Source organism: Ziziphus jujuba, chromosome 5, assembly GCF_031755915.1.
Source record: "Ziziphus jujuba cultivar Dongzao chromosome 5, ASM3175591v1".
NCBI lineage: Eukaryota > Viridiplantae > Streptophyta > Magnoliopsida > Rosales > Rhamnaceae > Ziziphus > Ziziphus jujuba.
The window spans coordinates 5,991,782-6,016,376 of record NC_083383.1 but is presented as its reverse complement, the minus strand read 5'-3'; the positions used below and the strand labels follow the sequence as shown (position 1 = coordinate 6,016,376).

At 34.3% G+C, this 24,595-nt stretch overlaps 3 protein-coding genes across 3 annotated transcripts; all 3 read left to right on the top strand.

Annotated features, from left to right (window-relative positions):
* The first annotated feature begins 47 nt into the window (after positions 1–47).
* Positions 48–1,937, top strand: LOC107420088 (GATA transcription factor 21-like). Its single transcript, XM_016028955.4, has 3 exons — positions 48–420; positions 909–1,283; positions 1,412–1,937. The coding sequence occupies exons 1-3, from the start codon at positions 211–213 to the stop codon at positions 1,775–1,777; spliced, it is 951 nt and encodes a 316-aa protein (XP_015884441.3). The 5' UTR covers positions 48–210; the 3' UTR covers positions 1,778–1,937.
* Positions 1,938–6,665: 4,728 nt separating this feature from the next.
* Positions 6,666–13,230, top strand: LOC107420125 (glycine dehydrogenase (decarboxylating), mitochondrial). Its single transcript, XM_016029009.4, has 15 exons — positions 6,666–8,151; positions 8,336–8,581; positions 8,708–8,785; positions 8,875–8,975; positions 9,058–9,253; positions 9,364–9,489; positions 9,871–10,056; positions 10,166–10,279; positions 10,818–10,970; positions 11,237–11,425; positions 11,751–11,828; positions 11,910–12,035; positions 12,156–12,254; positions 12,391–12,508; positions 12,860–13,230. Exons 1-15 carry the CDS (start codon positions 6,907–6,909, stop codon positions 12,952–12,954), a joined length of 3,150 nt encoding a protein of 1,049 aa, XP_015884495.2. The 5' UTR covers positions 6,666–6,906; the 3' UTR covers positions 12,955–13,230.
* A 2,745-nt stretch (positions 13,231–15,975) lies between these two features.
* LOC107420099 (probable serine/threonine-protein kinase SIS8) lies at positions 15,976–24,372 on the top strand. The gene is made up of 13 exons (XM_016028964.4): positions 15,976–16,653; positions 18,410–18,850; positions 19,000–19,103; positions 19,915–21,011; positions 21,545–21,585; positions 21,831–21,899; positions 22,000–22,100; positions 22,626–22,704; positions 22,785–22,883; positions 23,009–23,077; positions 23,195–23,244; positions 23,327–23,503; positions 23,829–24,372. The coding sequence occupies exons 1-13, from the start codon at positions 16,225–16,227 to the stop codon at positions 23,926–23,928; spliced, it is 2,856 nt and encodes a 951-aa protein (XP_015884450.3). The 5' UTR covers positions 15,976–16,224; the 3' UTR covers positions 23,929–24,372.
* Positions 24,373–24,595: the final 223 nt, after the last annotated feature.

Sequence of the window (24,595 nt, the reverse complement as noted above, 5' to 3'; positions counted from 1 at the left end):
TCTCCCTCTCTCTCTCTCTAATTCTTTTGCCCCTTTTTTTCTTTTTTTTTTTCCCTCTTATTTTTATATAAGACCCTTTACATCCATTAAATCAGGCCCTTTTTAGCCTTTTGCTATTCTCGATCCTATCCCATATTCATATTGTCCTTCTTCGCCGGACAACTGCTCAGTACTACACCTTCCTATAACTCTCTCTCTCTCTCTCTCCCCATGACTCCAGTCTATCTGAACCCACCACCACCATCTTCTTTTTCTCTTGCAGAGGAAAAAGAAGATCAACACCTTAAGCTTTTGTTTAATTCAGTACCATATCAAACTCCTTCTAATTCTCTCTCAACCCCTACTTTCTTTAACTCCCTTCAAGATCATCAAGATCAAAGTGGGACTACTGTTGAAGAATCACAAGAACGTGATCACAAGGTAAGAAACATATATTAATCAACTACAAGACGTAGCTAGTTTAATTCTCATGGATTTTAACTTTAATTTTAATTTTCTTTAAATCTTTTAGATCGCTCATATATAGATGTACCAAATTAATTCTTCTTTCCTTGCTGTTATTAATTTGCTTCATTTCTTGCGATCCAAATTAAACTGATACCTAGCTAGTCCCATATATAACACAACTGTTTCTAACAAATATAAATTATAAAATATGGTTTGGAATTTGTTCTCCTCAAAGCTTTAAAATATACATGTAACTTTCTATTGTTGCAAAACGCTTTATTAGTTTCATTTCTTTTATCTTAAATGTAATTTCCTGTTGGCCCTATATATACATATATATATATATATATATATCACGATCAAATATACGTACAACTAACCACAATTTTTTAGTGGGCTGCTTTTATAATTATCATATGATTTGTGTTAATTTTCTTGATCTCTTATTTGATCTTAACTAGGCTGATAAACCCATATGGAAAGAAGCAGCTGGATCATCAAGTTATTATTACAAAGTATGTTCTTCTTCTTCTACTTCTGTGCAGCCTGTGGTGGCTAGTGATTTTATGAGCAATAGACAAAGTGAGGATCAAGATGAGGATGACAGTAAAAGTAAAAATGGGTCAGTAAAATGGATGTCCTCAAAGATGAGGTTGATGCAAAAAATGATGAACCCACCAGATCATATCCCAGCTGCCACTGTGGACAAACGAGAGAGGAACAATAGTACTACCCAATTCAACTTTTCTTTCAATGCCAACAACACAGTTAGGGTTTGCTCAGATTGTAATACCACCACTACCCCCCTTTGGAGGAGCGGTCCTAGAGGTCCCAAGGTTAATTTCGTAATTTAATTCCTCTTCTTTTATTAATATATATATTAGCTAGAGATGTATACAAAGTTTATATATTTAGACACCTGCTTTATCGAATCTGAAAGATGTTTTAAATTTTGCCTGCACAGTCGCTTTGCAATGCCTGTGGGATTCGACAGAGGAAGGCTAGAAGGGCTATGTCAGAAGCTGCAGCAGCCGCTAATGGTTTCCTAATAGCCACCGACACTTCGTCTTCGTCGATGTCTACGAAGAATATAAAGGTTCACAACAAGGAAAAGAAATCGCGTGCAGGCCATGTTGCACAGTACAAGAACAAATGCAAGCTCGTTGACTCTAGTGTTACTAGTACTAGTAGTACTACTACTTCTATCTCCAGCCAAAGGAAGCTTTGCCGCTTCAATGATTTTGGTTTTGGTCATGGAGTTTTCCCACAAGATGTTGCAGAAGCCGCAATCCTGCTTATGGAACTTTCTTGTGGTTTTATTCACTCTTAAGAATTTTTTCTTCAGGAGGATTTTTTTTTTTTTTTTTTTCCCCTAGTTGTATGAGAGAGATCTGTAGAACATATGAATGTTGCAAACCCGTAATGTGGTTTTTTTCAGGCATATCTTGAAATAAAGAATAATAATAATAAAAAAAGAGAATATTTATATCTCTTATGTTTTTCCAATATTCAAGTAAATATATAAAATAAAAAAAAATGATTCTATAAATATATCTGCTTTTATTATTTTTTTTAAGCACAAATTAGATTGGTTATAAAAATCACAACAAATTAATCTTCATAATTAATATATGGATAATGTGTTGCATTTATAAACCACGTCATATTAATGTAAAACTATATTCGTGTACAATATAACTCAATTTTCTCCAACGCTTAGAGCATTTTTTATGTTGAATGTGAATTACTATAAATGTGGTATAGGAATTAATATTGTTAATACATATGTGATATAAATGTTCAATTAATTCAAAAATTATTTTTCAATTATAATGTACAGAGAGGATAATAATAGCAATTAATTAGTTACATATTTTATTATTATTTTTTTTTTTTTGCTTTTTAGGGAAAAAAAATTGACTTTTAAAGGGAAAAAAATTGCTTTTAAATAAAACTCTCAATGTTTGACAAGTCTTTATAATATATATATATGCATCCACCTAGATAAGAGTAATGCTTTATACACCATTTAGTTTACCAACATATTTACTAATAATACATATATTACTAGTTAATTAGTTAAAATATTAATATAATTTAAAAAAGGATAAGTAAACTTTTAAATAGGTAAGTTTTATTACATATAAATCAATCAAATAATGATATTTGTATTATTAGTAAATATGTTGGTGACTATATAGTATCTGTATAATTATTCCTTAAATAATGTTTAAGCCATATCAGCTTGAAATTTCTTATATACATCATCATGCAAATTTTTTTTTTAAAAAAAAAAATTACTGTTCATGTTACTTATATGACATTTTAATTTTTATAATGTACATTTCCGTTGAAAATGCTTTTGAAAAACATCTCCTTTCATTGGTTGCCTTTTTAAGAATGCTTTAGCAAAATATATTTAGCGATGTTTTAACAAAATCATTGCTAAAAACTCAAAAAATAGACGATGAGTTTTTATAGCATCGCTTTTTCCTTAAACTTTTAGTGATGCATTATTTTGTACAACATCAACTTTTCTTTAAGATTGGATGACACTATTAATACATCATGTGTTGTCTTATAGTTTTAGTTGCAGGACATTAGATGATGTTTCATAAAACGTCGATTTTTATTTTGTGCGATGCATTAATTGCGTCATTTATCATTGCGATTCCTGTAGTGAGTAAACAAAAAAATTGATGATTTGATTACCAAGTCCATATTAAATTAAAAGGAATAAATACATACAACATTAAGTTCCTTATTTAATTAGTGACCCTAAGGAGGTGTAGATTTTAATGGATTTAAAATGAGTTATAGATTTTAAAGGATTTGATAGATTATTATGGAATTTCGTAGATTTTATAAAAAATTTATAAGAATTCAACAAAATGTTTGGGATTAATACTGAATTTTATATTGATAATTTTTTTTTTATAATTTCACTATTAAAATCCTTTCAAAACCATTAAATCTATTATTTTTTAAAATTTTTTAAAATCAATAACTTTTTGAATACTAATAGATTTTAAAATTTTTTTATAAAGTTCTAATTGGATACATCTAGATTAAAATCTGGATTAAATATTATTGGACTTGTATAGATTATTCTAAAATTTCAATCAAATATCTCTAAACTTCTATATACTTTTAAAATCTTTCAAACTTTAAATTAAATGCGCCCTCTAAATATTAAATAATTAACAATTGTTCAAACAATATGTGCCTTGTTAGTTCCTAAAGCGGCCTTCTTGGAATATATGTTTATTATCATATTTATGTTTTCTCTTTTCAACATCATATATTTATGTGTTTAATTATCAGCTTGAATCATAAAATTTAATTCAAAATTGTCATGAAAGTAAAATTTATGAATTTAAGACATTTGATATTTGAGAATTCCTGTTAAGAATGATAAAGTTGTCAATATCTAGTATTACAACATGGAAAGAAACCGGGCTGCTCCATCTCTGCACAAAGCAGAGACGATCCCATTTAAGCATATAAGTTCGCCAAATGGTCCAGCCCCAGACTTTCTATTTCTACTTACTTATTGTAGCTAAAAACGTATTCACAAGTACATGACATGAATCCAAAACCAAAAATACAAAAAAAAAAAGAAAAAAGAAAAAAAGTACATTACTATTGCCCCCCCCCCCAAAAAAAAAAAAAAAAGAAGAAGAAAGAAATATAGATAAAGTACATGACTTTACGAAGAAGAAATAGAAAAATCAATTTTGAAAAAGTGTATATATATATATATATATATTTGTTTTATGATACAAATAGGTAATATTTTAAAAATGGCCGTGGGTGCATGTGGCGGCTATTTACATCTTTCCTATAATAAAGAATGAATGCCTCCCCCATAAATAAATTTTTTAATGTCCCAAATTAATCATACCTTTCTGATTTCCAGCTAGCGTAAGATCCTCTTTTGTATTTTTTATTTTTATTTTTATTTTTTAAGAAAAAGGTGTTACAATTCAATGGTAGTTGACCCATGTTTCTGCGTGCTACCTTGTATATATACGAATAAGATTATTATTTACTTATTTAAAAAAAAGAATGCGTTGGATCAGATTTAACAGCTTACTCTTATAGCATTTGTGAATTCATAAGAGTACAAAATAGAGCAAAACTAAAAGAATTTGAGAAAAAAAAATAAAAATAAAAAGAAGAAGCATTAACCCTCTTAGTTATTTGGGAACTAGCAATTATTAATTACTTTTTATCTTAAGATATGGTTACTTGACAATGTGAAACGAATAATGCAAAACAGTTTGAAATAAAAAACAAAGAGCATTTGCTATTGAAAAATTAAATAGAAAGTTTATTTTATCACTTAAATGGAAGACCACAAAAGCTATCATCACCATCATCATAGATGTGAATAAATCTGAGTTGATTACAATTGATCGTGAAGGAAAAGCGATATTTCTACAAAAATTAGGCACCGTGGCAGTCCGTGGGCAGAACAATATTAATTTTCACATAAAAACTGCCAACATGTGCTCATGGAATTGGAACCACATTCATTTGTATTGATAATTTAATAATTCTGGCATGCAAACTACGTATTAATAGTCCAATTAATTCCAATATTAGTATTCCTTTTTTAAAAAAAAAAATCCAATATTAGTTATTTTATTTATTTATTTATTTTTTTTGAGAAATCCAATATTAGTATGTTACCTACTCATTTTCAATAACACGACCAGTTACCAAGTATCAAAATTACTTTTATCTGATTTTCCTATATTCAATTTTTCCACATCTAAGGTATTAATTGTTTACGTCCCTTTACTTAGTATATTCCATATATCTCGTATTTAATTCATGATACTTTTGGAACATGTGCCTTTTACCAACCACACTTTGTACCCCTTCCCACCCCCTAACATATAGTTTTATAAATCAAAACACATTTTGTGTTATGTAGGACCGCTCACCAACTACCATATCAAGTGGAAGAATATCATGCCCCTATCAAGTATATTCTGTTTTTTCCTTGTACAGGAAAGCAAGCAATAGGATATATAATTAAAATTTAATTTAATTTAATTTAAGCCCATAGACCAACTTCTTTTGAAAAAGGAAAAAAGAAACAAATAAACATTAGTGATTTATGTAGACCAAGATAAATAAATAAATAAAAAGAAGCAAAAAAAGGCATTGAGATTAAATAGTGCAGACCATAAAATGTTCCACAAGCCACCCTACCCGTTTAGTGAATTTCAGAATGGACTCCCACTGAATATGCGAACCCAACCCAAGAGTTAATTTCGTAGATATGCGTATAGATGATGGATTTCCTCTCGATAAGAAGAGCACCAAAAAAACAAAAAAACAAAAGGGATCAAATCAATAACCGTTGGTCGTAATGACCCCACTTTAAGTTTGCAAATCAAACGGTCCTGAATTCATAAACATCACAGGATCCGTATCTACCGAGAACAAACTGACACATTTTCGTTAAAACGTACAACGTCAGCCACAGACATTTTCTCATCATCTCAAGGATGATCCGACACCTTTCCAATTTTACCCTCCACCAGATCTATGACTATGGGTCCCGCCTCTACACAACCTAATCACAGTCCCCAAAATAATAGGACATACCAATCAGAGTCCCAAAATTTCACATTTTCAGACAGTGATGGTTTTGAGAACGCCTTCTGTGTGGTGCAAAAATATCGTTGGCTTAGATCTGAGTGCCTTCTATTGCTTCAGGAAACCCAGCCCTAGAAATTTTTATTTTTTTCTTTTTGTTTTTGGTGAAGACAAAGAGATAAGCAGATTGTGAAAGAGAATCTGCCAACAGAGAAAGAATATCAGATTTGAATTCCTAAGAGAAAAAAATCAAAGCTCCAAATTTTTTTTTTTTATGACACATTTTTTCCTTCAAATTATTAGTAATATCTTTTGGATGGGAATTGGAAATTCATTTAGATCCATTGAAACTCAATCTTGTTTGCTGCATTTTCTTCCATACATTCTTTGAAAAATTTGTAATTTTTCCTAGGTTGTGATAATTCCTTCTAAAAAAAAAAAAAGAAGAAAAAAAACCTGTCTTTTTCATCATAGGTGCGCAGTCTACCACCACCCACCCCCACAAAACCCGATCTTGGATTACTCCATCTACAATTTTATTGAAGTCTTCCTTTTTTACAATATATATGTGACATTAATACGTAATAAATACAAATTGAGTGTAATTATAAATACATAGACAAAATCACTGGGTGTTATCAGCAACCCCCGCCAACGCACTGGTTCACTCGCTCCAATGGAATAGAAACAACCAACTTGTATATAAAAAAAAAAGAGAAAAAAAAAAAGAAACTGTTTGTTCCTTTTGGCAGCCAACAACCCCCCTCTATTACTAATTACCCATTTTGGCTTTGGCCTCTTTCTGGGCTTAACATCGCTAGCTAGCTCTGTTGTGTATTGTTAATCATGGAACGTGCTCGGAGACTCGCAAACCGGGCTGTTCTGAAACGCCTGGTTTCAGAGGCCAAGCAGTATCGACAGAATGAGACAGTGTTGAACTCTTCGTCTCCTGTGTCCTACACACCTTCGAGGTATGTATCGTCTATGTCTTCCTGTTCTTTCATGCGTAGGAGTTCTAGATCAGATTTGTTAGCTGCTAGAAATGTGTCGTACAATGTTGGGTCACACACCCGGTCGATTTCGGTCGAGGCATTGAAACCCAGTGACACTTTTCCACGCCGACATAACTCTGCCACGCCAGATGATCAATCTAAAATGGCTGAGATATGTGGGTTTGGTGGTCTTGATCCGCTAATCGATGCCACCGTGCCCAAGTCCATTAGAATCGATTCTATGAAGTTTTCAAAGTTTGATGAGGGATTGACTGAGAGCCAAATGGTTGACCATATGAAAGATCTGGCATCCAAGAATAAGATATTCAAGTCGTACATTGGGATGGGATACTATAACACCTATGTTCCCCCTGTGATTTTGAGGAACATAATGGAAAATCCTGCTTGGTATACCCAATATACTCCATACCAGGCTGAGATATCCCAAGGTCGGCTTGAGTCTTTGCTTAATTTCCAGACTGTGATAACGGATCTCACTGGCCTCCCCATGTCCAATGCTTCGTTGCTCGATGAAGGAACCGCAGCGGCTGAGGCAATGGCCATGTGTGATCACATTCAGAAGGGGAAGAAGAAGACTTTTCTGATTGCCAGCAACTGCCACCCACAGACTATTGATGTTTGCAAGACTAGAGCTGAAGGTTTCAATCTTAATGTTGTCACCGTGGATCTTAAAGATATTGATTACAAATCTGGTGATGTCTGTGGTGTCCTTGTCCAGTATCCGGGCACCGAGGGTGAAATTCTGGACTATGGGGATTTCATTAAAAATGCTCATGCCAATGGGGTTAAAGTTGTGATGGCAACCGATCTCTTGGCTTTGACGTTGTTGAAGCCACCTGGTGAATTGGGAGCAGATATTGTTGTTGGATCTGCTCAGAGGTTTGGTGTTCCAATGGGTTATGGAGGTCCTCATGCTGCGTTCCTGGCCACCTCCCAAGAGTACAAGAGGATGATGCCAGGAAGAATTATTGGTGTTAGTGTTGATTCTTCAGGGAAGCCTGCTCTGCGTATGGCAATGCAAACGAGAGAGCAGCATATCAGGAGGGACAAGGCTACCAGCAACATTTGCACTGCTCAGGTAAAAAGAATATATTATTCATTTGTTAATTGTCTGAATTTTCATGTTGGCTGCTTGTATGGAAACTTATAATATTATAGTTTTTAAGAAAATTATTATATCAATTCTAAGTTTCAAAACAGAGCTGTTAGGATGTTCCACTCAATCTGCTTTGTATAAATTAGTCTTGTTTCTTTCTTGTTAGGCACTACTTGCAAACATGGCTGCTATGTATGCTGTTTATCATGGACCTGAAGGCCTTAAAGCCATTGGCCAACGGGTTCATGGTCTTGCCGGGGTATTTGCACTTGGACTGAAAAAACTTGGGACGGTGGAAGTTCAGGGCCTTCCCTTCTTTGACACGGTGAAGGTTAAGACTGCAGATGCACATGCAGTTGCTGATGCTGCCTACAAAAGCGGCATAAATCTGCGAATTGTAGACTCAAACACTGTAAGTTTGTCTGTATCTTCTGCATCGGTTAGTTGAGTGTAGTCTATGTAGGAAGAAAAAAAGCAATGAAGACTGAAAGTATAATTCCATATCATCATTTAACTGTAATTTTAATTTTCCTTGCAGATCACTGTTGCCCTTGATGAAACAACTACCTTGGAGGATATTGATAAACTTTTTAAAGTTTTTGCTTCTGGAAAGCCTGTGAGTCTTGTCAAATATCTATAACGATTTGATGTTTGCAATTGCATGAATTTCTTTTCATCTAACTAAGAGTTTTCTTCAATTATCAGGTCCCATTCACTGCTGCATCTCTTGCAGCAGAAGTTCAGAATGCAATTCCTTCTGGGCTAACGAGAGAGAGTTCATATCTCACCCATCCAATCTTTAACTCGTATGTCCCTATTACATGGGCTGAACTACTACTTTTATGAGAAGTTTGAAAGCAACTCTGACTTTTGTTTGCTCTTGGTTAGGTACCATACCGAGCATGAGTTGCTCAGATATATTCATAAGTTACAATCAAAAGACCTCTCTCTATGCCACAGTATGATTCCACTGGGATCTTGCACGATGAAATTAAATGCAACAACAGAAATGATGCCGGTGACATGGCCTGCTTTCAGTGACATTCACCCTTTTGCTCCTGCTGCACAGGCCCAGGGTTACCAGGTACTTAAGATGTTGGTTTTACCAATATCTTTTCATGGAAGATATTTGTTACTTTTTCCTGTATAAAATCAATCAAATTGACATCTTCCTCATTGAATTGTCATTTGCAGGAAATGTTCAATAATTTGGGCGACTTGCTGTGTACCATCACCGGGTTTGACTCTTTCTCTTTGCAACCTAATGCTGGAGCTGCAGGAGAGTATGCTGGGCTGATGGTTATTCGTGCCTATCATAAGGTACAACGATACCTTGTTTATAAGTATTTTTCTTTCTTGGCGACATTTTATTTGTTGCTTTAAGATACTGAGCGTCATACAGCATAAATTTATAAATCATGTTCCTAAACTATTTGGTAACTAAAAATTAAGGTATTAATCAAATAAAATTTTGTTAAGAAATATACCAAACAGAAGAAACATCAGTTACAGCACTTAACATATAAAAATTTGTGCATTTCGATTCAGCGTATCTAAACTCCTCTGTTTCACCTTACAACTCTCCCTTTCAACAAATTTCTTGGAGTTGTTTGAGGCTCAACTTGTACTAATTAACAAAAAAGTTATAAGTTTGATTATTGTGTTCATCATATTGACCTATCCTCCAAATGATCATTGTAGTCAAGAGGGGACCATCACCGCAATGTGTGCATCATTCCTGTTTCAGCCCATGGGACAAATCCTGCCAGTGCTGCAATGTGTGGAATGAAAATTGTCACTGTTGGAACTGATGCCAAGGGAAATATCAATATTGAACAGTTGAGGAAGGCAGCTGAGGATAACCGGGACAACCTTGCAGCTCTTATGGTAAACATAATCTTGTGTTAGGGATAACTTTCAGTCAATCAGATGAAGGAAGGTAAAATTAGAATACTTTGCAATATTATCAGTTGTCTGACCATGGTATAAATCACAGGTGACATACCCTTCCACCCATGGAGTGTATGAAGAAGGTATTGATGAGATATGTAAGATAATTCATGACAATGGAGGTCAAGTGTATATGGATGGAGCTAACATGAATGCACAGGTTCATCATTTCACCTTTTTTCCTTTAAAGTTTCAATTTTATGTTCATTTCCTAATTTATGAGAAACAGGTTATGTGATGTCATACAAACTAAAGTTTTTACTTTGCTGACTTAATATTCCATTTTGTTGTCTTGTTTTTTGGGTAGTGTCAAGATTTTAGGCAATTCAGATTCAATTTGATTAAGATTGGAAATCGTGAACTAGGAAGAGATCTTTATGCGATAGAATTTTATATCAGACTGAACTTTTCTATCTAACTGGTAGGTCTGTGTGTGGTTTCATTTTGCTCTATCCTCGATTGCATCATGTTTGAAACTAGTCAATCAAATTCTAAACTTAGTTGTTGGTTTTGGTTGTCAGTTTGTAAACTTTCTGATATCATTTCTTTATCTTTATAGTTGGGTTTCTAAACTAACTGATAGGTCATCTTAATTTGTGGTGCAAACTTTAATTCCCTTTTATGCATGTCGTTTTTCTTGGCGATGTGTCAGTTTTACATTTTATATTGAGCTCTGAAGTAATTCTTGGTTCTTACAGGTTGGTCTAACTAGCCCTGGTTACATTGGAGCTGATGTTTGTCATCTCAATCTCCATAAAACATTTTGCATTCCACACGGAGGAGGTGGTCCTGGCATGGGTCCTATTGGTGTGAAGAAACATTTAGCACCATTTTTGCCCTCACATCCTGTGGTAGAGTACTCTTTTCATTGTGACTATGAATAAATGCTTATTCTTCTTTGATTTTGTATGTGCACCCAAAAAAATATAAAATGCTTCCGAGTGATGAATCTTTAGTTCTTGATTCTGATTCTGAACTTGAGACACTTAGCATGTCTTTGGATTTCTTTTGGTATACCTATTGTAATTTCTTGTGATACTGATGGCCATTTCTCTCTTTATCCACGGCTTAGTAATATTTTCATTTTATTTCTGATTTCTCTTTCATCATACTGAAGGTTCCCACCAGTGGCATTCCTGCCCCTGACAAGTCTCAACCTCTTGGTACAATTTCTGCTGCACCTTGGGGCTCGGCGCTTATTTTACCAATATCTTACACTTATATAGTAATGATGGGGTCCAAGGGACTCACTGATGCATCAAAGATAGCAATTCTGAATGCAAACTACATGGCAAAACGTTTAGAGGTTCACATTGCTTCCTCAACTATTATTTCTTATAATTTTTGATATCCAAGTAGTGGCTAGAATAGTAGTCAGTTTAGGCCATGCTTTCTTTTGAAAGAAGACAAACAGATCATTCACTCGTCAACTTATAAAACAACTCTGAACAAGGTGGTTATATATTGTAGTCAATCATTTTAAAAACAAGCTTAATTTCTTGGAATTCATGCGAGTTCATTACTCCCCCTGTAACTAACCATGAGTTGAGGTCGGTCGTTAGTTGCTCTTGTTGCAGTTAAATCCAGTTATTTTCTGTGTTTTCTAATTTTGTTTATGTTATTTCTTACAGGGTTACTATCCTGTTCTTTTCCGTGGTGTCAATGGAACAGTTGCCCATGAGTTCATCATTGACTTAAGAGGCTTTAAGGTAGTTTTCTTTATTGCCCCTCGCTTGTCTTCATCATCTTCTATTGATATGATGACTAAATTTATGTCATTGTTGTCATAGAACACTGCTGGGATTGAGCCTGAAGATGTTGCCAAGCGTCTAATGGACTATGGATTCCATGGACCAACCATGTCATGGCCAGTTCCTGGCACACTCATGATTGAACCTACTGAAAGTGAAAGCAAAGTATGCCCTGCAAAGAGGAGCCTCTCCTTTTTACTTTTTCTATGCTAAGAAGATATATTTTCTGCCTTCTGATGCTTTTATTTTTGTTTTTCTTGTTAATGAATTCAATGTTGCTTGCAGGCTGAATTAGACAGATTCTGTGATGCTCTCATTTCAATCAGAGAGGAAATCGCTCTGATTGAGAAAGGAAAGGCTGACGTCAACAACAATGTTCTGAAGGTAAAATGCCTAATTATCCGTTTGCCAGTTACTTGTGAATAAAGAACAAGAAAATGCTTCTGTGTATTATATAATGGCATATGAGCGAACTATTTAAGATTTAGAGGACTAGTGTATCTAAAATGTGAAATTGCAGGGAGCTCCACATCCACCATCACTGCTCATGGGAGACTCATGGACAAAACCATATTCCCGGGAATATGCAGCCTTTCCCGCTTCATGGCTCCGGGCTGCCAAGTTCTGGCCAACTACAGGTATGCTTGTACATGTTGTCACCATCTTTGCTGCCTAATATTTATATTTATATGACATTACACAGTTGCTTTTTTTTTTTCCACTCTTGCCTAACATCTCTTAATGGCTGTGTTTATGCAAGAGTGGTATGCACCACATGGACTGACAATTAATTATATTAGATATAGAATTAAAATTAGACTACAATTAATTAGCAGTTTGGCCTTGATATAGATCTTCCTTTGTTTCTCTCTTTACTTGGACAATTGGAGATTTTCTTATTTATTTATTTATTTATTATTCTGAGTGGGGGTCTAGCATATGCATATTAGTTCTGATGCTTTGAACATTTTTGTTGACTGTTATATCAGGACGTGTTGACAATGTGTACGGTGACCGCAACCTCATCTGCACCCTTCTCCCAGCTTCACAGGTTGTTGAAGAAGAGGCTGCTGCATCTGCTTAAGTAATCAGTTCTCATGAACATGAAATCTTCATCCCCATCACCATCTTCATCTTCATTTTCTTCTGCTGCTTCTGTATCATCCTCTTATTGTTCATTGTATATAAACTATCTATCTTCATACATTCTATTACGACAGCTGTTGACATTCATTTCCCTGATAATATAATGATGGTCAGCTACTCTAATTACAACCGTTGCTAAGCTGCAACGCTTTTTAATGTTGTAATTATAATTGCTTTTCTTCTGTCCTTTATAACAGTTGGTCTTTAGCTTTTATATTAAGCATTTCCCATTACTCTCTATCTTAAATGTGAACTTCAGAAAAAAAGGGGGAAAAAGGAAAAAATGAATAGAAAAAAAAGTTTTTATTTTCTTCCTGATTATGCTGTAACAGAAACTGTGTCACAGAATGAATATAATAATGAGAATAATTTCTTTATAGTAAATGATTATCTATTTTAATGCCTTAGTTTAAGAAATAATTGATTAAAATGTGGAACGTGAGAGATGGGGTTTGAAAAAATTAGAGGTTGCTATTTCTTACCCAATAAATTGCCAGCTATAAGTGTCACATCTAAGAATTTAATTAATTACACAGTCAATGTCATAATGTCATTGCTGGATTCTTTGCCAATCAAACTTTTATCTATCAGATTCAGGCTGATCTTAGCTTCTAAACTCTTTTTTTTTTTTTTAACGAAAGTGAATAGCAACACACTTTGTCTATCAAATCTACACTGGGTTGAATCCTGCACATGCCCATTTACATTTTATTATGTCTGAATCACAACCAAAAGGCCTCAACTGAATTTTTTATTTTTTATTTTTTATTGGTATGATTGTGATTGAGATATAGAAGAAGTAACAGCTTTTCGTTCCGCTTAATTGAACAATAGAAATCATAATGTGTAATTTAATAAAGGAAGAACATGCTAAATGTGGGATTATTCTTTTTTTTTATAGTTGCTGCAAGCTTTCCCTAATGATTGCCACCAACACCCTTTTGGAAAAAGAGAGGGAATTTTTTTATTTTTTATTTATTTTTATGGGTTAGACATTATCAAACCAATTTTCAGTAACAAAGTTGGGAGGGGTTTCTAAAGAGTTGACCAATCACTTCCATTTCCAACCCCTTTCTATTTGCCGCAAACTCGGTTGAAATTGATCCAACTCCAAAGTGGAACCACCGCAATCAACTGGGGGAATCGGAGAATTTATTACTCCACATCTTCCTTCAGTTTTTTTACTTTAAATTACAAAAACTGCTCCCCCAAAAAAAAAAAAAAAAAAAAAAAAATTCAAAAAAATACCGAAATGCAAATGCTTTTGCTTCTCTTTTTCCATCTTTGCCTACCTATAATATATTGAATAAATAAAGTAATTATTTATTTTTTCTATTAAAATATTACGAAATCAATGGCACTCTTTATGCTTTGAAGCATGAGACAGACCTGTAAAGTTTACTCAAACATTCCTCATCATAAAGTTGTAATTTATCTTAATAGCTATTTTTTTTTTCTTAAAAAAAAAAAATTGTCTCTTCTACTTATTATTATTTCCTGCAATACCTATAGAATGAAATTGCAGTTATCGATTGGTTGGTTTAACTGTTTTACGAAAGCAATCTGAAAAATTAATCAAAAAGGAATATTCTGAGAATCATAAAAGTCTCTTTTCAGCTAACCTTATATATATATAATATTAATTTAAAAACAATAAAATAGTCACTAACCTGGGAATGTACTCGGTTTTCACAGCTTGGGCCTTGGCGTGTAGTCATTAACTAATCAGACCATAACTATTCCATTTCCTCCAAATATCATCTACTGATAAGTTTTTTAAAAAAATCATTATTCAATGTGAAAATAAAAGATGAGGATATTTATATGTGTAATCCACTTTCAATTGATAAGAAATTATGGTACTTTTAGATATATATTTTTCTCTTTTTTTTTTTTTCTGAGGAATAATATCTTTTCTTTTCTTTTTTTTTTTGAAAAATAATAATAATCAAAGTGAAAGAAAGGCAAAGGTTTACATTCCTAGTCATTAAAAACATACTATATATTTATATATATATATATATTTTTTTTTTTGTGTTTTTATATAACTTACTATAAGATATATCTATAAAATTACCACTAAAACTGATGTTGCGTGCAAACTGAAAAGTCAAAAATAAAATGAAAATGAATTTTAAAAAGTTAGTCGGATTAAAGAAAAAAGGGACTCGAAAAGCCGTTTGTTCATATGTACAGCCATAAAATTTTTATTTTTATTTTATTGGATCTGCATAAATCTTGATATATATATATATATATTTTTAATAATTTATCTAATTTACAAATTATTCAAATTTTTTTTTTTATAATTCAAACTCATACTTTTATAAATACAAATAGAAATACTCTATCATTAAAATTATTTACTTCGCCACATAAATCTTGATATTAGACGATTTAATTTACTTTCTATTTTGCTTTTGAACTTCTAAGAGCCTTGAAACTTATCCGTTATTAATTGAATTCCAATTTATCGCATGATGCACATGAATAAATTCATCAACGTTGATTCCATACAAACAGAACTCTGAAAGTTATGATGCACCCTTCCCCATCACCAACATATTAACCGCAATTAGGGTTTCGTCAACTTGGTAAATACAAAGGATTTCCGATCCTACAAAATCCAAACCATGATCTTACTCAATCTGTCGCGGTGGGCCATACGCAAAAGCAATCGTCACCCGTTCAATCCCTACCATTGCTTATTGAAGATAGACGTAGAGACAGAAAGCATGCCAAATGAACGGTCTAGATGAAATGAAGTCCACAGAAAAACATTTGTGGATAAACATATGCTAGTCTAAAAGTTTGGAGACCTTGACTCGGGATTATCATTATTATTAATTTTTTTTTTGAAATAGACCCGGGATTATTATTACTAATCTGTTTTCTTTGGGAAAAAAAAAATTATAAAAATGGGTAGGGGAAGGGAAATTGATTATTTCTATATATATAAAAATTGTCGATTTATTTATTTTATTGTTTTGGGTTATAGAGCGTAATGGAGGGAATGGTTGAGCGGTTAATTTAAGTCTCTCAAGTGGTGGTAGCTTGACGAAGAGGGTGCGCAGGTTAAGCGAATCTGCTTTGTAGGCTTGGTGGGCGCTGTTTAAGACAGTAGAGAGAGAGAGAGAGAGAGAGAGAGAGAGAGAGAGATAGAGAGAAGGGGGGAGTCTGATATCATCACTTTGAGTATTGATGATCCATGTCGAAAATGAAGCATCTACTGAGGAAGCTTCACATCGGCGGGGGTTTCAATGACCCCCAAAGATTGGGCGACGCCCGACCCGTAACTAGCCCGAATTCGAATCATCCCGATCCGTCCACCTCTTCTACGGCCTCGTCGTTGTCGTCGGCCTCGACTTCCAGCTCCACTACAATGGCGGGAATTGCGACTGTTGAATCTGTTGCCGATCGTTTGGGTGGGGATAGTAGTGGTGGTGGCGTGGATTTCAATTTTTTGGAGGAGGAGTTTCAGGTGCAGTTGGCCATGGCGATTAGCGCTTCGGATCCCGATGCGCGCGACGACCCCGAGTCCGCTCAGATCGACGCCGCTAAGCGGATTAGCCTGGGTTGCTCTGCTGCTGTCACCGACAGCCCAGCCCTTGTTGATTTTCTTTCGCTTCGATACTGGGTACCTTTTTTTTTTTTTTTTTTTTCTTTTCTTTCTTAATTTACTTTTTTCAAGCTTCGTTTTTGGGCGTTCATTAGTTATCTGTTTCTTTCTAATTATGGATTAGTTGCCCTAATAATTGAGCATTCGCGTGAGTAAATTAGGATAGGTTAGTTTTGTTTATGAATTAGGGATCTTGTTTTCTGTATTGAAAACTTTCGTTCCCACTGCATTACATGATTTAAATGGTTTTTAACCATAGTGATTGGGTGTGCTGAATTTATGTGGATGGATTGTTTTGCGCTTTCTTCCCCCTATTCTCTCACTCCATTGGGGCTCAATAAGATGAGATGGTTAAATTTTTTGGATCACTAGTATTATGTCCTATTTATATGTTTGTTTCATTCCGAAGTTTGTGGCGATTGTGTATGCCCTTACTTTGGTTATCTACTGGTAATGGGCTTGTGATTTTAATGCACTGCTTGAAGAATAGCTGGGACTGGTGTCATTTGTCTAGGCAGTTCGTGGTATTTGAAATTATCTTTCTACTATTATGCAATATAGAGTTCTTTGTTAAGTTACTTATTTCTCATCGGAATATGTCGGCAGCAAGTTGGTTTACATAATATGTTAGTAACAAATTGGTTTCCATTTTAGTTATCATGTTTGGGCCTTTAGGACCCCTTTTTCTTTGATGAAGGGGCTGGGTATATCAGGAAGGAATGTTTCAGTAACCCTGATTCAAGTTTTCTGCGGCATTGTTATTGAATGTTATATAGTCTCATGATTCTTTTTTTGGGTTACGAAAATGATTAAACAGGGGAGGCACCCTTTAAAACCGGAATCTTAATCTTTTATCTTATGCATTATGGATGGATTGACCAGGTTGATTTGGTTTTGTGGTTGTTGATTTTTATTTTTTTTTAATTTTTTTATTTCTGTTCATTTATACTTTTGGTTTGTATCTCGAGTTAGAATTACTACGCAAATACGGTGATTCAAATATTCTTTATTATGGTGATTGGGTGCCTTATTATGTTTTTTCCTCGCATTTTTGCAGTAATTAAGATAAAGTAGTTTCACTTTGGATTTGTGGATTGCCTTAATTTTGTTCTTTAGCCAGGTTTAGTTTGTTTTCCAAGTTAAAATGATTTGCATCCTTGTATGGATTGTTTTTTAATAATGGATTTATTTTTTTATTTATTTGTTTTGATATGAAAGGTGAATTTTCATATTGACTTATCATAAAACCATTATTTTTCAGTTTTGTTTATGTTACCAAATTCATTGGAATCTTTTTTTTTCTTTTTTTTTTTTTTCTTTTTTAACTTTTTGAGTTTTGGTAGATGACTTCTGTCCTATGAATACATGCGCCAATAAAAACATTATTTTCCTAATATTTTGAATTTTTGCAAGAAAATGAGGATAACTTATGAAACCTTCTTATTGCAATTGTTTATTAAATATAAAGAACTCACTTAAATACCCTAATAGATGAATCATACATATAAGAAAAGGTTTTGGACTTTCAGAATTGAAATCTTGAAATTTGTGAAATTGGTATATGATTTCTTTCCTTCCATTCCCTATTAATTAGGTGTTTTTTTTTTTTTTTTTTTTTTTTTTTTTTTTTTTTAAAGTATTTTCTGCAATTTTTTTGTCCAATGTTACTATTTAACTCAATCTTTAACTAATATTTGCTTTTGCTTTGTGCATTTCCTTAATTATCAAGATTCTTTCTTCATATCTTAACTGTTTTCATTACGTCTCCGTGCAGAACTATAATGTTGTAAATTATGATGAAAAGGTGGTGGATGGTTTTTATGACGTATATGGTGTTACATCAGATTCACTTGCACAAGGGAAGATGCCATTATTGGTTGATCTTCAAGCAATATCTGTTTTAGATAATATTGATTACGAGGTGTTGTTGGTCAACCGCATGGTTGATCCTGAGCTTCAGCGGTTGGAGAAAAGGGCATATGCAATATCAAAAGAATCTCATGTTTCTAGACATGGTTTAGTTTTAAGTGGCTTGATCCAGAACATTGCTAATATTGTTGTTGATAGAATGGGTGGCCCAGTTGGTGATGCCAATGAAATGTTGAGAAGGTGGGTTGTGCGGAGGTATGAATTGAGGAGTTCAATGAACACTATCATACTTCCCCTTGGATGCCTTGATGTTGGACTTTCACGCCACAGAGCCTTGCTCTTTAAGGTTGTGACATTTTTCAACTTATTGCCAAAAATGACTTTTGGACAATACGCATGCACATCTTTAAGTCAAAGTTTGAGTAATGGCGAGAAATGTTCTCATTGCTCTGAATAATGTATGAAAATCTAATTAGTTCATATTCCTGGTGCTAGGTATTAGCTGATACGATTAATCTTCCATGTATGCTGGTCAAAGGGAGTTATTACACTGGTACTGATGATGGAGCTGTGAACTTAATTAAACTTGAAAACGGAAGGTAATGGCTTTCTGCTATCATTTTCTTTACGCATTTGTGATACTTTTCATTCACTGAACTCTTGTACCTGGTCACTTTAACTGGCATGTAATGTGGCTTATCCTCTTGACATTTTGACGCTCTAAAGGAAATAGACATAACAAAGTCAGCTTTGGCTATCATTTTATTGTTTTTAATGAGTATGCATAGCCTTGTGTAATATTGATCAACATATATGTTTATCTATAGTCATGTAGATGTTGCCAATTTTTGTGCATGAGCACCTAAAAAAAGGAAGCCTGCAGATAATTAAGAACCGTACAACTAAGTAAGCTGGAATGCCTGTGTGCCTATGAAATCACTGAACAGCCCATTAATAGTAAAAGAACCTAAGGACCTGTTGCTAGTTCAGCTTTATCTATTGGTATGATAATACTGTAGCATTTGTAAATGTTTCTTGTAGCCTGTGCTGTTTTCTTCATAGATAGTAAGTGATCCATTATTGAAAACTATACAAGTCATTGGACTGCATCTTGTTAAGGTAAGCCTAAAAACCTTTACCATCTACTCAGCTCTTTGGTAACCATTGACCTTAAATTTGCATGTTTTTTGTTGAAGTTATAAGAGTCTGTACATTCAGGAATATTAATTGTTTTTGTATCCAAATGTTAAATCATCTGTTTCGCATGCATTTTTTCTCAGTTTGTTTGTTTCAAATGTTAAGCTGTTGAATTTTACTTTGCCACATCTAAATAAAGTTAGAAAATTTAATGGTCCATGATCTTGATTCCAAGTTCATCATCTAGTTTTATTGATTTATTAAATGATGCAGTGAATATATTATTGATCTGATGGGGGCTCCTGGCACACTAATTCCTGCTGAGGTACCCAGTAGTCAGCTCCAAAATTCTTTCCTTGGTATGAGGAGCTTTTCAGATGTGAAAGTGATGCCCACTGGTCCAAGATTTCTTCGTGCTGGAGGAATTGGACCACTAGCGGTTTCCAAAGTAGGAAGTTCAAGGTCAGATGAAGTATCATATGGAGACTCTGGGTCAAAAGATAATGAGAGGACCCTTCTTGGAGAAAATCCAATTGTGAGATGTGAGAATGAGTTTGGTAAGCCTCTACCATCTCCACATAGATCATCTCAAACTTCACTTGGCACTTGTGGAAAAACATCGTTGGCACAGAAAAAGAAAGTAAAAAATGTATCAAAATATGTCATCAGTGCAGCAAAGGACCCGGAATTTGCACAGAAACTGCATGCTGTCTTGTTAGAAAGTGGTGCTTCACCTCCTCCAGATTTATTTCTGGATATAAGTTCACAGGATCTTGATGAAGGCAAAGTGCTTGGTCGAATCCAAGCAGTAGATCAGGAAATTGCATCTGACGGAGTGCATATAAACACAGATAACTTAAGGTCAAGTCTTGAGAGATCTCTCATACCTTTTTCTGGAGGGGAGAATTCTAACTATGTTAGTGTGGATAACATGAAAAAACGAGCTCCTATGGTTTTAGCTGACAAGCAAAATGAATTGGAGATAATTTCCAATAAGTCTAAATTTGCTCTAACTTCTGATACTCTTAGCGAGGGATTTATGCTTCTTGTTAATGAACCTAGTGAAATGACCCAGACTGATGCTGTAAATATAGATATGGCTTCTTCTGATCCATCAAATATGTACACACGATCTTCACAGGAAGAACAGTTTAACAAACCTGCCATGCCTTCTCAAGTCAACTCTGGTCAAAGACATCTTGAAAATGCCTATGTCAATGATGATAACATGATTGTGATGGAAAGAGTTGATAATGGCTTTGTTATTGGTTCTTCTGGTCAAAGTGAGGGAATTAACCCAGTGCTGGGGGAAGCTGCAGAGTGGGAAATTCCATGGGAGGATCTTCGGATTGGTGAGCGCATTGGTATTGGTAAGAACCATTACTTTTAAGATCGTGATTTCTTAGAATAAGATAGAGAACTGCTGGTAACTTTGGATAAAGTTTTCATCTGGGGCCTTGGATTTGCAAGTATGAAATTGCTTTTTTTTTTTTTTATCACTTTGGTATGGTAAAGTGCCTATCAATGAGTTCACATTATACAATTTCTTATTTAGAGGCCTCGTCACCGAATGGGTATGTTGGTTCCCAATGATTAAAATCTTTAAACAGTTCCCTTATGTATGAATAGCATGGATTACTTAAGATATTTATGTTTTTGTTAAAAACCAATTAAGGTGCAATTTTCATGGCATATTCTTTTGGCTTGAATACATGACTGCAAATTGGTGGAGTTGACAGAATCTCTTGATTCTCAAGTGAAATTTAATATCTGAGCAAAAGTGATAGTAGATTATTGGAATTCATCCTACTATAAATTTATTATTTGTTTGGTAGAATATGGTGCTTTCTAAAATATTGTATGGTTATTCAGTGACAGTCTCACAAGAATTTTTTTCTATTAGGTTCATATGGTGAGGTTTATCATGCGGAATGGAATGGCACTGTAAGTACTCTTTCTAACACATTGGTGTTCTTTTCCTTTTTCCTTGTTAGTGGTTGCTTTTTTATCATTAAATCTTCTGACTGCTCCAGTTATGCTGAATAATGCTTTCTTCATTGAAGTTCCCCTTGAAGTGTGATTAATTACTTTTGATGGAGTTGGAATTATTAAAATATTATGGGAGATGACCATTATTAATTTTACATTTCTGTATTTTTTGTTGATTCATGTTCACATTTGCATTATAGGAAGTTGCTGTGAAGAAGTTTCTAGACCAAGGATTTTCTGGTGAAGCATTGCTTCAGTTTAAATGTGAAGTAAGCAGCAAAGATTAACTTTTATCGTGCATTGTTTTCTTATGAGCCAATTCTTAGTAATATTTATGTTAAGTGAATCATGGCTGGTTGGTTCTTATAGGTTGAAATCATGTTAAGACTGAGACATCCAAATGTTGTTCTTTTCATGGGGGCAGTTACTCGGCCCCCACATTTCTCTATACTGACAGAGTTTCTTCCCAGGTTGGTTTTTTTTTGTTTATGTGTTTATTGAATTTCTGGAATTTTTTAGTACAAATATATCTGAAATTAATTACCATAATGAAGTAAATTTAGTTCACCATCTTCACTTCTCTTGATTTCCTTTAAAGTATGGTGTTATTTTCCTTCTATACTCTGCATAGAGACAAAAGTATGCATGTGAGATGGGATTGTGCATGTTGTATGTTGTGCTTTATGGTGCAGAATAGTTAAGACATTTGTTGGAAGGAAGGTTAGACGTTGTGCAGGGATCACCGTTGCATGTATGCATGTGAGTATGGGATTGTGCATGTGCATGTTGCATGTTGTGCTTTATAGTGCAGAATAGTTAAGACATTTATTGGAAGGAAGGTTAGACAAATCTGTTGTGCAGGGATCACCTATAACAATGTTGTTCAAGTTTCTGTGAAGAATTAGTTTAACATGAAAAGGGCTGCAAACCAAGTCAATTAGCTATACGCTTTGTCCTATCTCATTATTAAACTCCTGAAACCTTCTTTTGCACAGGGGGAGTTTATATAGATTACTGCATCGCCCTAATTCTCAACTTGATGAAAAAAGGCGAATGAAAATGGCACATGATGTGGTAAAATATTTTTATATTCTTTTGGTTCACTTTCCTGCCAACTTTTTGCTTTCAGAAATAAAGATGCCTAAAATTTGCAGGCCAAGGGAATGAATTACCTTCATACTAGCCATCCTACTATTGTGCATCGAGATCTGAAGTCTCCAAATCTCCTTGTTGATAGAAACTGGGTTGTTAAGGTCTGAAACCTAAATTCTGGCACTCTATTTCTTTCATTATACTACGCTTTTGAGTGCATTGATTTATCTTTTACTGACAGAAATGAATTGAATTGAATCTTCAAATATGTTTTCTGCCTCTGTAGGTTTGTGATTTTGGTTTGTCACGCATGAAGCACCACACATTTCTGTCTTCAAAGTCTACTGCTGGAACGGTAGTGCTTGTTAAAAATGATCAAGTTTAAGCCAATTGCTCATTCTCTCTTTCAGTTCATTGAGTGTTACTTTCTCTTATATATATGGGTACTTAATATTTTGGTGTTGGACTGCAGCCTGAATGGATGGCACCTGAGGTCTTAAGAAATGAACCAGCCAATGAGAAGTAAGTTATTAGAGGATGGTACATTTTGGAATGTTACAATGTGGAGGCTTCTATAGACTATAATACTTTATCTTGCCTGCAGGTGTGATGTGTACAGTTTTGGTGTGATATTATGGGAATTGGCTACCTGCCGTATCCCATGGAAAGGCTTGAACCCCATGCAGGTTGTTGGAGCTGTTGGGTTCCAGAATAGGCGTCTTGAAATTCCAGAAGAGGTTGATCCAGTGGTAGCCCAGATAATGTATGATTGTTGGCAAACGTAAGTTTCTACACTTCAGAATATTTGTGGTGATATTAGATCTCAACATTGTTTAGCCTTCAAGCATTAGTCATCCAGATGAGATATGGGATCAAAATCATATATATTATTAGTGTAGAGGAATATAGATACTTAAATTGCAAGACAAATTTGTTGAAAATGGAATTTAGACAATCGGTTTACACCATATTTTTGGTAATTAATTTTTCTTATTTTCCTCTGGTATTAATAACATGAATGTAGACATATGCTTTGTGATCGATACATTATTTCATCCTGCTTAGTTTTAATCTTTTTGATGACTTAAGCTTTGCTTCTTTTGCAGGGAGCCAAATTTACGACCCTCTTTCTCGGAACTCATGCTCCGCCTCCGACATCTTCAACGTCTAGTTGTTGAAAGATCCAATTCCACAAATGAACGATAAAGTAACCAGGAAACACAATTGTAATAATAGTTGGAAGTTGTCCCTGGGCTCGAAGAGCCAGGGAGTTTTTCACTTTAATGCAAAGAAAAAGAGAGAATGCTGGATTGGAAGTGTTGGCTCATTCAAAGTGGGGGCATGGCACAACCTATTCAGGACAGAGTGGAGACCCTCCAAACTGAACAGCTGCATAAGTGCAGTGGAGGGTACCATTGAAGATTAATCTTTTACAAGAATTACTGAATTAGTAGGTAGTTGTAAGAAATTTCAAGGAAAAAGAAAAAGGAAAAAGGAAAAAGAAAAGAAAAGAATAAATTTGTCATTTATGTTATCTGTAGAGGTCTTGTTTCGGAATTGTAAACACTTGATCGCTGCAGGTTATTGTGAAAATTGTGAAAATTACCCCCAAAAAAGGAAAAATGAAAGAAAGAAATTGTGCACACTCAACAGGTGGTGTTCCCGTATTCATTCCTACTTAGAATTAGTAGCTGAGTTTAATGTCAGGAATTTCTTAGAGGGTAATCATGAAAAAACAAAACTACGTGATTACAGTCTATGGACTGTACGAATGGTTCAATCAAACGCAAGCAGGTTGCAAATCATGGAAAGTGGCTGTGAGTGAAGTCTAATTCCATTATCTGAAAAGTCCAAATCAACGGCTTTCTAATGT

Bases quoted from the DNA above. Each gene is read 5' to 3' on its own strand.
- LOC107420088 (XM_016028955.4), top strand. From the start codon at position 211: ATGACTCCAGTCTATCTGAACCCACCACCACCATCTTCTTTTTCTCTT. The intron at 421-908 runs GTAAGAAACATA...GATCTTAACTAG, and splicing joins CACAAGAACGTGATCACAAG to GCTGATAAACCCATATGGAA. The intron at 1,284-1,411 runs GTTAATTTCGTA...TTGCCTGCACAG, and splicing joins GCGGTCCTAGAGGTCCCAAG to TCGCTTTGCAATGCCTGTGG.
- LOC107420125 (XM_016029009.4), top strand. From the start codon at position 6,907: ATGGAACGTGCTCGGAGACTCGCAAACCGGGCTGTTCTGAAACGCCTG. The intron at 11,426-11,750 runs GTTCACATTGCT...TATTTCTTACAG, and splicing joins ACATGGCAAAACGTTTAGAG to GGTTACTATCCTGTTCTTTT. The intron at 12,509-12,859 runs GTATGCTTGTAC...CTGTTATATCAG, and splicing joins CAAGTTCTGGCCAACTACAG to GACGTGTTGACAATGTGTAC.
- LOC107420099 (XM_016028964.4), top strand. From the start codon at position 16,225: ATGTCGAAAATGAAGCATCTACTGAGGAAGCTTCACATCGGCGGGGGT. The intron at 16,654-18,409 runs GTACCTTTTTTT...GTCTCCGTGCAG, and splicing joins TTCTTTCGCTTCGATACTGG to AACTATAATGTTGTAAATTA. The intron at 23,504-23,828 runs GTAAGTTTCTAC...CTTCTTTTGCAG, and splicing joins ATGTATGATTGTTGGCAAAC to GGAGCCAAATTTACGACCCT.